The sequence below is a fragment of the Acanthaster planci genome, linkage group LG16, assembly GCF_054643075.1.
Source record: "Acanthaster planci isolate LZ-2023a linkage group LG16, COTS_SCS, whole genome shotgun sequence".
NCBI classification, from domain to species: domain Eukaryota; kingdom Metazoa; phylum Echinodermata; class Asteroidea; order Valvatida; family Acanthasteridae; genus Acanthaster; species Acanthaster planci.
Genome location: NC_141792.1, coordinates 1,084,880 through 1,099,163, shown reverse-complemented (window position 1 = coordinate 1,099,163; position 14,284 = coordinate 1,084,880). Strand labels below are relative to the sequence as shown.

The 14,284-nt window shown below is 41.5% G+C and overlaps 1 protein-coding gene across 1 annotated transcript in view; it reads right to left on the bottom strand.

Moving 5' to 3' along the window:
- LOC110976488 (procollagen-lysine,2-oxoglutarate 5-dioxygenase 1-like) overlaps nucleotides 1-14,284 on the bottom strand; it is a 45,165-nt gene that overhangs the window by 28,221 nt on the left and 2,660 nt on the right. The window contains exons 2-14 of the mRNA XM_022229794.2: nucleotides 9,344-9,441; nucleotides 8,856-8,992; nucleotides 7,863-7,977; nucleotides 7,321-7,482; nucleotides 6,491-6,554; nucleotides 5,609-5,706; nucleotides 4,691-4,792; nucleotides 3,755-3,886; nucleotides 3,369-3,490; nucleotides 3,008-3,109; nucleotides 1,903-2,028; nucleotides 1,202-1,337; nucleotides 28-141 (exon numbers count right to left, since the gene is read on the bottom strand). Coding sequence (XP_022085486.2) covers nucleotides 28-141; nucleotides 1,202-1,337; nucleotides 1,903-2,028; nucleotides 3,008-3,109; nucleotides 3,369-3,490; nucleotides 3,755-3,886; nucleotides 4,691-4,792; nucleotides 5,609-5,706; nucleotides 6,491-6,554; nucleotides 7,321-7,482; nucleotides 7,863-7,977; nucleotides 8,856-8,992; nucleotides 9,344-9,441 — 1,508 coding nt within the window. The remainder of the gene's footprint in view (nucleotides 1-27; nucleotides 142-1,201; nucleotides 1,338-1,902; nucleotides 2,029-3,007; nucleotides 3,110-3,368; nucleotides 3,491-3,754; nucleotides 3,887-4,690; nucleotides 4,793-5,608; nucleotides 5,707-6,490; nucleotides 6,555-7,320; nucleotides 7,483-7,862; nucleotides 7,978-8,855; nucleotides 8,993-9,343; nucleotides 9,442-14,284) is intronic.

Genomic DNA, 14,284 nt, shown 5'->3' with positions numbered 1-14,284 from the left:
AATCACATGGTCAATTCTTGGCCTTACCCTGCGATTGCTTCCGATTTCCCACAGGTCGTTGTGAAGGTGCTCTGTTTCGCAGTATTCGGTGGTCACTAGATAACCGAAGTAGTGCATGTTGGTGACGTACATGAAATCCCCCTGCATGACCAGCGGAGTAAAGCAAAGAAGAAAAACGGACAGTGAGAAGCTGTGACTGCAACTCACGGTTTCTGGCGAGTTTTGTTTTTTCCAGGGATCATTTGGCGCAAAGCTGGGCCGAGCACATCAGAGGAAGCAAGAGCTAGGTAGGGTTATGGTGACAGTGTCGTGGGGCCAAATTCTGTTGCTGGTGTGAGTAATACGCAATAACGCTGAACATCGCTTAATTTTATTCATGAAAGACTGCAAAGCATTGTGGGAAAGGGTGATATCGAGCAACGTCGCTATTCTTTGCTATATGCAGTGGTGATTCAAATTTCCAATGACGACTGCATATGCATGTGAACAGAACAATATGCCTACTTGTGTTTATGTCTCAAAAGCTAAGCACCTGTCAGAGGTCATACAAACAATACGCTGGGGACTATCTATGCATCGGAATGCAGTAATGAGCCAATATTAGAATGAGCCTAAGAAGAACTAAGGCTATGCCTGAAACGGGCTTCCAGAGCTATGGCTACGTCTGCCTGTCTCTGTGTATTTCAAATGAAGGTAAGACCTAGCACTGGACAACAGATATGGATGCAGCCTTAAGCTATATCCAAGTATTAAAGCTGGCTACGACTGGCAATAGCATGTCAATCTATGAGTAATGCTGGCCAATGGCTTACATAGTGTATGCATTATACCTAGCCACAGCTAAGTAATTTGGACACAACCTAAGGCTATGGCTAGCAATAACAGGTACACTTATGTAAGCCACTGGCAGGTGGCTTCCACGGGTGTATACATTCTGTCTAGCCATAGCCCAGTAATTGGGACACAACCTAAGGCTATGGCTAGCAATAACAGGTACACTTATGTAAGCCACTGGCAGGTGGCTTCCACGGGTGTATACATTCTGTCTAGCCATAGCCCAGTAATTTGGACACAACCTAACGCTACAGCTGGTGAAAACAGGCACACATATGTAAGCTAATGTCTGGTGCCTACGGCTGTTTTCCCATAGAAGTCAGTGCTACAGCTAGCCACAGCCATGAAAATATGGACTCGGGCTGACCCTATCTCGTAGCTGTTGGCAGAGAGCCATATCTGGATCAGTATCCTTGATCTCGAAGGTTGGGGTGTGCGGAGCGTGGATCTTGCTGCCGTGAATCAGGTACACGCTGGAGATGAAGGCTACATTCCACAACCCACTGCAAACCCAAAAAACAACACAACACAAATACGCAAATCTGGATTTTTGTGAATCTCAACAGAAAAGGGAAAAAAATTATATCAAGTCATTTCAGCTCCAATCAGATTTGACTCTTTGAGTTTCAAGAAGGAGCAGGTTTTGAAACAAAGCCAAAAAAAGAAAGTATACATATTGATTTATAAACATGAGACACAATTCACCTTGAAAACCGAACTGTCCAATGCAACCTTTATCCTAGTTGAAACCCTCGTAGAGTTGCTCATTTTGTGTTGCACTTGATTTCAGGTTGTTGGGGTAATGAAATAAGAAACACGTAGCTCGCCATTTTTTCAATAGAGGGAAGGTGAAATTATGTCTTAGTTACTGCATTGGTAGACGTCATACTTGTGATTGGCTTATCAAAACTGTTCACAGAACTTACTTATGACGAGTCTGCAAAATTAACTCCTTTTTTCCGTCCAAGGGAAGTCCTACCGACATGTTTTATTTTAGAGGCCAAGAATCCATTGACTGAGCTTTCCTAGTAGACAAGGCTGCCCTGGTGACCCTTTAATTATACCTACATTTTGTAATCTTTGATGATGTCCACGTAGTCCTCAGACCGGGCGTAGAAACCCTCGTTGTTGATATCGCCCCAGAAATTGCTCCAGAGTTTGCCGTCCTTGCGGACGATGGGGGCGATGATTGATCTGTGATCAAGGGGAAACCACACCACTGTGTCAAAAGGGACAGCAAGTTGCTGTCACATTGGCAGCGCTCAGTCAATAAATGAAAACATTTACCACTATCCAGTGTTGTAAAGAGTCACTACATTTGGTGACTCGAATCAAGTCAATAGGTCAAGAAGTCGAGTCGAGTCAGTGTATGTAGTCGAGTCAAATCAATGTGAGTCACAAATTTTGAGCAAAACACAATATAAACACAACTACATGTAAGTCATTTTATGGTATTTTTATTTCCATTCAGACATAACGAAAATAAGTTAGGGTGACAGGCATCTAGCCGACTAAAATTTTGCTTTATTTTTTTTGAGACTCGAGTCTTATAAACTTGTACTCGAGTCAAGTCTCCATGAGAAATTTGAGTCAAGTCATGTGGTTGTAGACTCGAGTTGAGTCATTTACCCATCGGGACTCAAGTCGAGTTACCAAAAATTGTGACTCGGTTGGACTCAAGTTGAGTCATTGACTCATGTCATTAATCCAACTCTGCTACTATCAACCTTCAAGCATCCAGCATCCTGTTCTTTGCATGATGTAAGCAGAGACAGGTATTTTGTTTCTCTGAGACTTTGTTTTAATTTCTTCAATCAAGACCAAACACTGCTCACTGCTAACAGTGAAAACTTACTTAACCCTAACACTCCTCAATCCTTCACCTGTTGGAAGATTAAGGAGTGTTAGGAATAAAGTTAAAAACCTACAGTTTCAAGACATTCATACCATCCCTTCCTCCATACAATGTGTCTCTGCTAAAGCAAGTCTTACTACTTTAACTGAGTACTTGAGTCCAACTCCTACTCTGGAGTTACTTTGGTATAACATAATTACATGTCGCCCTTGACTGTCAAACTTTTAACTCTTCGCTTTGATTTTCTCCAACCATCTTTTTCTGGCAAGACTGCTCTGTCATTAAAGGCTGACATGTGGGAAATGTTGTGGCTCTCACCTGTTTTGCTCGATCAGAATCTGTAGGGTTTTGGGGTTGGTCAGTCGCACGTCGGAATCCCAGCTGAAGTAATAGTCGCATTTCAGGTCGTTGCAGTGTTGACTGGAACGAGTCAATGTGCACATTTAACTCCATAAAAACTACACCACCAAAAGTATTGAGCATTCCTGCACGTTTCTGGATTCAGCGTCTGGGCAAGTTTGGCAAAGAGCCTGCCTGAATTCTGTATAAGTAACCCTCCACTATCAAAGAAATCAACGGCCCATTCTTTGTACTTGGACTTTCAACACTCATCAGTCCATAAATAACCAAAACATCAAAGGAACTGGAGGTTCCATGTCAAAGCGAGTGGCATACTTACAATCCTTTGTTTCTGGCCTCCGGTTCTGTCAGGTTTTTGACAGGAGAGTACAGCTTGACCGACCTGTACCGCTCCTTAGCCTTCTGGACAAATTTGGCCACTCTGTCCAGCCGATGCTTAGGCTGTGAATGACCAAAAAAAAGAGAGAAAGTTTGACTACAGATGCATTCTACCGACCGAGATGCCGAGAGGAAAGTGCCATTTTAGTTGCTCGCAACATCTTCTTGATCAAAGGGGCAAGCAGCAAGCGTGTACAAACTACAAGCAAGCACAGGTCATCCTAATAACTTCTAATTCTTGTTGTTGGTTCAGTCCTTGTAGATCAACTGCATCGATTGATAGACCTAGCTCCACATCTGTTGCATTGCTAGATTCCAACTACCCACCTGGTTGTGAAGGAACAGGTCGATCTTCTTCTTGGGATAGTCCAGAGCTTCTATCTGGGCAAAGAAGTCGTCCAGGAATGGCGTCGGGACCTCAATAAACAGAGCCATCAGAACGGGTGGGAAGTCCTCCTCCTGTACAGAAGAAAAAAATACAAAGCGGCCTATTGGTTAGAACCAGGTGCTCAAATAACCCACAGTGGTATTGGGTACTCAGTTCCACTTTACTGATTCCTTTTAATACCCAAAACAGTTTTAACCCTAACCGCCAAGCATATTGTTTGGCTTACAGTGCTCAGTACTACAAAATACTAAGTAATAGCCTGAGCCTGAAGGACCTAGCGGTACAAATTACTACTTCCGGCTAGGTTCCTTCCATTGTTACTTGTACAGAGAACAATAAAGCCATGCATTCATAGTGCCACACCACTGTATGGTACATTGTCTTATCTATTGTACTTTACGGTTTCAGAGAACAATATAGTCATGTCCTCTTACAAGCGGCAGCACTGATTGCTACATTTTACTACAAGTAGAAATTTGTATTGTTATGTAGGGTTAGGGTTAAAGAAATCCTAGCCAATCTTTCTTACAAATGTTCAGTAGGCAACTATCTCTTATTTCTAACGGGATCCCAGTTTCAATTGATTTTTTTCTTGGACACTGTCCAATTCTGATGAAATTTTGTAGAAGAATGGTGTCTTGGAAATTTTTCAAAGTTTTCACGTTGCAAGGCTTAAAGTTTTCTTTCTTAACTTCGTTATGTGTTTGCATGGTCAAATTCAAATATCTGTATCATCCAAGTTCTTGGTTGGAAATTTCAAGAAACAGAATTTAGGATGCTGAGAGCGAAGCTTAAAACGAGACTTGAATTTGTATAAAATTTTTGGCCAATAATGGTACAGTCCTGAAGATAATGCAGCGGTTTTAGAAACCTACCGTAACATTGGCAAGACTGAAGGTGTCTTCTGTACAGGCGACGCAGCCCTCTTCTGGCATCCAGTGATACGCCAAATAGTTGCCAAAGTTATTAAGGATGGTCTGTAACGAGCAAGGAGAACGATGGATAATGAATCCAAGGACGTTTAGACAAATCTGAACACACACCTGGCAAGTGTGTATTTGCCTGCAACTGGGGACCCCCTATTGTTCCTCTTTTGTTTGTACTTAAACTTTTTCAGAAGGCCACCCATATGTTTTGTACACAGTTGTCAATCGGGGACCCTCTGTCAATCGGGGACCTTATTGTCCTCTTTGTTCAAGGTCCCCAATTGAATGCAGAAACAAACTCATTTACCTTCCATACTTACTGTGTGCACTGTTTTGTGTTTTCTTGAACTTTTCTTGAATTTTCTTCAACTGTAAAGGCTGTTTGAAGCGATATTTTTATGAAAACCTGGACGGCTCCCCCCCTTCTGTGGCAAATAACTCAACCCCAAACTACATCTGAGACCGTGTCAAGAAAGGAGTATATCTTGTGTGGACTTGGCTTAGTCCATGCAAGGTTCGCACAGCCTCCATTGTGACCTCTTTTGTCCATGGGTCCACACTAGATGTGCAAGGATTTCACATTTTTGACATGCTTCTTATTAAACTGACAGTGTTCTGTCCTGAATCAAAATCGCAGCATGCTACACATTGGTTCTCGGGATTCGCCCTAAAAGACACAGGGGAAAGCATTAAGGATTCTCCCTCGTCCCCTTTTCATCCTCTTGGAAGAATTTGTCCCGCCCAAGGGAAGACAGTAACTGAGAATGGGTGTAATTGCTCTGAAGAACCCTCAGAGAATATTTCAGCAGGCTGGGTTGACCCCACACCAAGCCTAGTTTTGTCGCTCACCATGTCTCACTTGCCTACCTTTGATTTGCCATTCCCGTGTAGGACCATTGGGAAAGTCTCAAACTCACGGTTGAAAATGACGCTGTTGTTGTTTCGGAAACGTATCAGAACGTCACCTGGAAGACACAAGGTCACAAAAGATGACACAACTGGTCTGAAAAATGCCACAAGTGCTATTCCAACACACTGTGCATTTGGCATTAGTCACAATGACAACAGGCCTATCTTATGTACAGACAACAAGCGACTCTTTCTACAGGTGTACTTTCCAATGGAGCCAATGGGGGCCCACGATCCACTGAGCACACAGGAAAGCACACTGGTAAACAAAGAGTAGGTAATGACTTGAGTCATGACTCAGCGCGAGTCCGACTCGAGTCACAATATTTGGTGACTCGCCTTCTTGACCTAATGACTTGACCTGACTCCAGTCAAAATAATCAAATGACTCGACTCGAGTCACCAAATTTAGTGACTCGTTACAACACTGCTGAGTGGTGCTAAAAGACTGCGGAATGACAAGTGGGACAACTGTCTTCAACCAACGCTTAATTAACCCCTAAACATTTTAAAACAGACATCTGACTTGAAACTTCGTAATGATCTTGAATGGCATCTCAAGTGAAGTCCACATCTTGTCTTGCGTACTCTGGCCACGGTTCATGGCATGCAGGTGCCTTTCTGTAACGTGTTTTCAGTGCAGCTCTGCCGAGAGTGTTCACTGAAACTGTTCAATAGTGCAATGCCGCAATTAGATGCAATTAGACCTAACGGACCAAAACACGTACATACAGACAGGCACCTTGAGAGACATTTCAGTGGGGTGACATCGATGTTTTGGCCCTTGGGCTGCAACTGACACTCAGGACTTGAACTAAAGTGGACATTGAGAGCAATTACCTTGAGCTCCGTTCATATTCTGAAAAAGAACCGCTTGACTGTCCAGTGCGATCCGCCAATTTTTCTGAGCACAGAGAAGGAAAGAAGGAAGAGTGATCTTTTCCATTCACAGAGACGTAGCTTACAACAGACACATGCGAATAATTCACGAAACACAATTTTATTTGTTGGGAGAATTGTGCTTTAACCGCTGCGTGTCATGGGCGACAGTCACCCTCCATACGCAAAAATTGCTAGGCAAATTTGTTCAAAGTCAGCAGGTTTCATTTTATGGGGACATGCACGGTTTACTCCGGAATATTTTTTTGCAAATGTTGGTTTGACTAAAAACGCTTTTGGAAGCATTTCATTTTTGGGTAATACTGCACTGCCCAAGAACACAAGGAAGTTGAAGATGGAAGGTGACATCTGTGAGGCGTGTACTTGGTGGTACACTTGTTTGCATATTATAAATTGAAGAAATGACAAATGCAACAAAAGTGCAACAATGGCAGAAAGTTGTTGCACACTCTCAATTTTGGAAGATGGCACAAGTGGCAGGCACACTAGGTAATTACGCCAAGGCTGGGGTTCGTCCTCTGTACTGCACAGTGCAACAAAATCCACTGTTGCATTGTGTTGTATTTGGCTGCACAGTGCCGTCATTTCAGCTGTGTTGCAATTTGTTGCATTCAACAGGGTGGTCATCTCAGCTGTTTCGGATAATGTTGCATTCAACAGGGTTCTCACTCCAGTTACGTTGCATTTTGTGGCATTGCACATGGAACCCACAGAAAACCTACAGGGTAGGTCAAAGCCAAAATGTGCATCACTGACTCGCCCATACTCACTCTCTTGACTTGATTCAAGTAGAGATGTGTGAAGAAAAGCTGATCATCCCCGTCATCTGTTACAGCACTCCACGTCAGAGCCTTCCAAATGTACGGTGCATACCCCATGTACATCCCTGAACACAGGAAGGGGTAACCTTTCTCCATTACGGGGTACTTGGACTGCAGGAGATTAAGAAAGCAAAATGAGAAACGCAATACAGAAGTTTTAGCTCTTTGCAGCATTTTCTTCACAACCCTATAATGGACGACATAGGCCTGCATGGACTACGGACACTTTCCTTGTTTTGATAGTGTTAACCATGCAAAGAGGACTTTGGGGTGTAGCGGAACGTCGAAGCCGGCCTCCACTGTTTCTCTTCTGGGGTATGACGCTTTTTAAAGAAGCGTATGCAGAAAGAATCTGTCGTTTTTTCTAGCAGATTGGAGGATTTAGGAGTACAGAAGAAGGTTCCTTGATAAAATGCCCTGTGAGTGAATAAAGTTTTTGGTCCTTCAATGTTCGGGGAATTGTTTCTGAGAGAGAGTATAACAAGTCTTACAGCAAGAGATTTGTCCGGCCATAGAAAAGGCTCCGCTGAAAAGACCAAATTCTTGTTGAGCCCTAGGAAATGATGAAGTAGGTCTTCTTGTCTGGCTGTAAAAATGACATCATAGCTGCGAAGAAAGAAGAGATTCCTAGAACATACTGCGTTTACATGTATACTCCAATCTTCCTTTAGCAAAGAAACAGGTGGCAGGGAAAGTATGCCTGATCACGGATCACAGGGCTTAGAAATGGTGAGGGAGAGCATTTGGGTGGTATTCAAATACTCAGCGATGGAACACTCAAACTCGTGCAAGGATGAGTACTTTTCTCCTACTCATACTCATGGACAAATGCAGGACTACACAGCATGTGCAGTGCACTGAAATAGCAAGTTAAAACAGGGAACGGGAATGGGGAATTTTTTTAGAAGAATTTACGTTCATTTCCATTTGCTTTTCAAAAGGCACAAAAATATTTTCCACTCATTTGAAAAGGTGTGAAACTGTTCACCCAGTACAGGAAATTTCCATCTTTTGAGATATGAAAACGAAAAATTTCCCATTCCCAAGGTTACTTTCAACTCCGATGTACTGAACACAGTCCTTACTCAAACGGTACTCAGAGTTCTTTGTTTCACTTCTCACAATACTCAAATTTCTGGAAAGGTTTTTAACTACAACCCTGCATCTAGGTACATGTTACATCTCTATGAAAGAAAATAAAATCGGTGTCATTTCTTTGAGCTTTCTTAACTTGTAGCCCACAACTAACTAAAAGGTGAACAAAGGCTTGTAACTTTTGGGAATAACCAAAATGTATGCTTTGTTTGATGGAATTTCAGGCTATTCGTGGTGAAAGACAGCAATACGTGAAAAGGTTTGCAGTAGCACCATGTGGAGGAATATACGTGTATCTCTTATGAGTATGTGCGGTTCTTAAAAGAACCGGGAGTACACTCAACGTTTGGGACTGCGTGCTTGGTCAATCGTCAGGAGACTGTATGTACCTGTCTGTATACAAGATAATAAGGTTCTTCATATCCTTGTACTCTTTCAAGGCTTCTTTGAGGAGATTGATTTTATGTCCGCCCCCCGGGTGGTTCAGAATGTCTCCACCCTTCCAGGGTTGATGCATGCCCACGACCTGAAAGCAACCAATCAAAACTGAGAAAAAGCTCGGATTCAACAAGGTGTAAAATGGGATACTGTCCAATTCTGGGTCAACGGTTACAATAGTATCCCTAGTAACACTCATTACCTGTGTGAAACTTTCCAGAGCTGTTGTGTTAAACACAGTGGCGACAGATCACAGTTTAGGGTGATAACTTTGAATTGGAGAAGGTGAATACAAGAGGGGTACTCTCAAAAATATGGCAAATTATTCTAGACATTGTCTTATTTCAGGTAACAGGAACAACTGCAATAAATAAGTACTGTTTGTTGATCTGTCTGTTTGTATGTTTGTTGGTCAAGTTGTCACCTGTGTCACACCTACCTTCACATCGTACCCATATTTTTTGGCTGACCTCATGTATCTTCTGAAGCCATCTGTTTCATTCGTTGCCACGGTAACAACAAGCAATTTGGTCTCATCTGTGAAACGTGGATAGAAGAACTGTGGAAAGGCTGATTTTGGATATGCTCTCATTTAAACGTGTATTGAAACTGTTTGAAATTCCCACTGCATCATGGGATTGAATGACAAGCAAGCAATCGTATTTTATGCACAAGCTTGCAGAAAACGTGTCGTCATCAAAACAGTTACAGTCTTTATCTTACTGACAATTTGGGGAATCCTTCATATCAAGTCATCGTGTTTATACACAGTGCTACATCAGAGAATTGCAATGAAGTGTACCAAAAAAATCTGTTAATATTTGTTTCTGTCTTAGACTACCGTATGACTCTGAACGTCAACGAACTCCTATTGTCCAATCATAATCAGGAGTAGAAGCTCATCATATACAACCAATCACATTCTTTTTTCAGCCTAGTGACCAGTGCTTTAAACAAAAATTATCTACATGTACGGTGTCATGTCCATGGGACGTATTTGTCTGCTTACAGGCTTTCCATTTTTTTCTGCACAAATTATCTCTTATGTATCCATCTGTGACTTGCCTGACTTGATGAACAGGTACATGTACGTACATAAGACAAATTTACAGAGAGAAATTAATCAATATGTGACAAGTTTACTTCATGCAATAGATTTACAATGCATACATGTTAATACTTGTTTTTCATTCAATCCCACAATGCAATGAGAGTGCCAGGGTTTATTTCACATGAGCATACTAAATATTTCCTGTTCTTTAATAGCATGAACATTCACATCTTCATATGTACAGTGTATTTTAAAACAAGGAAGTCAGAGCATGGAGAAACAATGCATGTAGAGCTGGTTCTTTCCATGGGGTTGGTTATTGCTTCTATTAAAACTACTGGTATTTGGGAAGTTGAAACTAAGTTTTCCTTATGAAATAAAATTTATCAATCCATGATACTTTCACAAATCCTTGTAAGTCACTGGTTGCCTTTTAATGAGATTTCTGGGTTAGGCAAAGCTCTCAACTTTAAACAGTTAAATTCCCAAAACACACACTAAGAAGGCTTTGTTGCTTTCTTGGTTGTAGATCCAATTGCTTGGGCCAAACTAAATCATGTAGAATTCAAGGATGAAAACGTTGCTCTGTCCATGTGACAGAACACTTATTTCCAAAGCCTCTTTAAAGAAATCACATGGAATGCTAGAGGAAGGCCCAGAAACATTCAATGCATGCTCGACGTCCACTGGCCCTTCAAGTCAAGTCATGCACATGTAAGACAACTAGACAACATGCATGTACTGTACATGTATGCATCACATGTAGTGGTACCGCCAAATCAGGATGTCAATAACACAAAATGTCTCTACTTTCTAAAAATACAAGCACCATCTTTACGACCTAAATGTCGACATGTCTGTTTTTTTCACATGTTGGTTCATGTACATGTGTAACTACCGACTGGAATTCTACATTGCACCATTAGAATCCGACCACAGTGTCCTCTACCAGACTTGTAGGGCAAAGGCACCATATGTTTGACCATACATGTACATGTAGGTATGCTTGATTTACAGGGTCCCTCTAAGCCTCCATACTTCGAGCAGGGCACAGCTTACATGTATCTACTTGATGTTTGGAAGAAGTTGCTCTTTTGTACATAAAATGTAAGCTCGTCCCCTTACCGTCCCCATTACCCCCCTCCTTTAAAAATGCAATCGAACAAAGTTTGGAGCTAACCTACATGTATTTGTACGCCCCCAAAAAACCTTGGAAACGACCGAGTTGGTGGTTGTACAGTTTTACGTCTTCTTTTTACTTCTTCCCCCCCCCTCTTCTGGGCTTGCTCACTGACAATGTGCCTCCTTGTGGGTACTGACACAAATGTGGAAACAAAATGTTCATGTAGCCTACATGTACTGGACTCCAGATTAACATTTTGGAGCCAAATTAGTTTTAACCCTAACCACCCAAGGGTTGCGGGCCCTAACTTTCACCATTCTTACAAAGTTAAACACCCATATGGGACTTTGTGCACAGAGGCTGTTGGACTTTGTTTTTTCTGAGGTATGCCAAACCCAATGCAAAAGCCAGCTGTTATGGGCCTACCAGACCTATTCCCACAGAATTAAACACTTTACTACTGTTTAATTCTGTGTGGTTGGGGAAGGTTAGGGTTAAGGTAATGCACTTGTTTTTTAATAGTCCGAAACATTTTCATTCTTTACTGACTACAAGCATAGAAATTTTGCTCCAGCCAATTGCTTCAGGTTTTAGACAAATTGGTAAACATTAGCAAGATGAACAGACAATAGCAACAGACACACTGCAGACGCCCCCGCCATGTACCAGCTGGTGGATTTCCTGTCTAGTATGTCTGATCCAGTCGGCCCCGTCTGAAGTCAAGCATGTCAACCATGAATCCAAGTACGGGTACATGTACAGTACATGTAATGTTTCCCCTGTCTGGGGGGAAACCTTTATCAACCTAAAATTCCCACTTTCTGCGTACATATATGTACAAACTGTATGGAAGTTGGAGACAGAGCAGTGTGCCAAGGCAAAATTTACATTCTGTACATGTCCATGTACGTGTTCTGGTGCAGGGAAGTCCATGGTTAGGTTAGAGGTTGGTTTTGAAGAAAAATGTTCACAGTTTTAAGAAGCTGGACTGTGTATCTGAAGTTTTTTCCTGGTTCACTCGTGCTAATCCTTGTTGAAAAGTGGTTCTTTGAGACCTGGACAGTGTGAGTCTGGTGGAGCTTTCAAAGATTGGCTGCGCAACAAGCACCGTCGATATATTAATATTATATATGCGTTTGACATCAATATCACCAATGTTAGTTATTTGGTAATATCGATATATCGAAAATATCAGATTTTTGAGAAATATCAAAAATATAGAAACTTTGAAAACGATATTGAAAAATATATATTGAAAATACCACTATTGAAGAGCAAACTTAATTAAAAAATGTGAAAGTGCATTGTCACATTACCGTAATTTTCGATAAGCCACGGCTTACGTTGGTTCTCACGCTGAGTGAAAAATGTCGCAGGAACATGTACTTTATACTCCGGGCGGCTTATAAGGCAACATTTGAAATATATAAATTCAGTCACCCTGCTCAGTCTTGCTCTCAATAATTCGAGTGCACTTTGCCTCGAAAATATCATAAAATGTATCCTCCAAAACAGAGAATTACTTGCTAGCCAAACGTACGTACATGTAGCAATGGGGCAGAGAAAAAATTAAACCACCAGGTTTGAAAAAAAAAAATTGCTATGTGGGAGGGATTAACATATTGATGAGTTGGATGCTCAGAATAAAAATAATTGATTACGCACAGTCAGGGAAAAAAATAAAAACCACACGTGGTCCAGGCTTGGATAATGAAAATAATGCCGAGATGGGAGGACTATATTTTCTGGCGGGTTGGATGCTTGCAAAAAACAGCGATGGGGCAGGGAAAAATGAAAACCACATGGTGCAGGTTTGGATAAAGAATGCCAAGACGGGGAGGATTATATTTTGGACAGGTTGGATGCTTGGAATTAATAGTGCTTACACGGGGTCAGGTAAAAAAATTAAAAACACACGTGATCCGGGTTTGGACTAAGAAAATAATGCCGAGATGGTAAGTTTAATTTTTGGCAGGTTGGACGCTTGGAATGAAATAGCGACAGGGCTGGGAAAAAATTAAACCACCAGGTTTGGATGAAAAAATGCTGAGATGGGAAGGATTACCCGGTAGTTTGTTGGCGTGTTGAATGCTCAGAATAAAAAAAAAATTAGCAGAGGAGCACAGAAAAATGAAAACCGAACGTGATCCATGTTTGGATAAAGAAATGCTGAGATGGGAAAGAGTAATATTTTTGGCAGGTTGGATTCTGCATTCAAGGACAAGTTCTCTTGGAGAGGTGAAATGTAAGCTTCTTTTACAAAATTTGTCATCGGAAAATTTCTAGAAAAAGACATTTAGACTGGATTTCCGATTCCCACTTTGACATTTTTGAACGATTTGTACAAAATCACGGAAGCCCCCTTGACGATAGGTCACTAGCCACGTCTACATGTAATTCCAAAACGTTTCTTCATACTCAACGGTCAAAAAAACATTTGTATTTAATGTCTGTTTAATCAAAAAGACTTTTAGAGTCACATATATAGCCGTATATGAAGCTCTCTAAAGGGGTCCGTGTTGAATGGCTTGTGGTTTAAAGTGATCTTCCATTTATTTTGAACTTTCTCTGCTCTCCAATGCGGGACCACCTTAAATCTACTCGGTGGGTCGCGGCGGGCCCTGTGGATTAGGAATGGAGTGCCCAATTTATATAACAGTAGTGTTGGGCACAATATGCAGTTTAAAGAGCTCCAGCCTGGATTTTTGCGCAGTGCGACACTGCATCCGCTAGGAAGATCAGAGTTTGGAAAGAAGCGCCACGGCCGGACCCTTCTGAAATTACAGCCTTGCTTTCTGCTAAAACTCTGTTTGCATAATTATGAACATAAGTAAAACAATTATTTCAGAATGTTTACGTTTACAATATATTTGGGGATTGAATATTTGTTTTACAGAGTTTCGTTAAGTGGAGACTTCCAACGCAAAAAGCGTTATCAAATGTGTCAGGGTTCATCTTGCCGCTTGGCACTACAAACGATTCTGTTCGAGTTATTATTTATGATTCGATTACTGACCATTTTACAGATCACACAGGACACCAAAGCATTGTTAGGCAGGATGTTTTTTCCAATGTATTGCGCTAAACTTGGGACGATAAATAAGTGAATTTGACACAGCTTTGCGAAATGCTTGTTTGTGTATCATGTTGGGCCAGGCTCCCGGGGATTGTGATTGACTTTAATTGACTTAAATTGGTAACGGTCC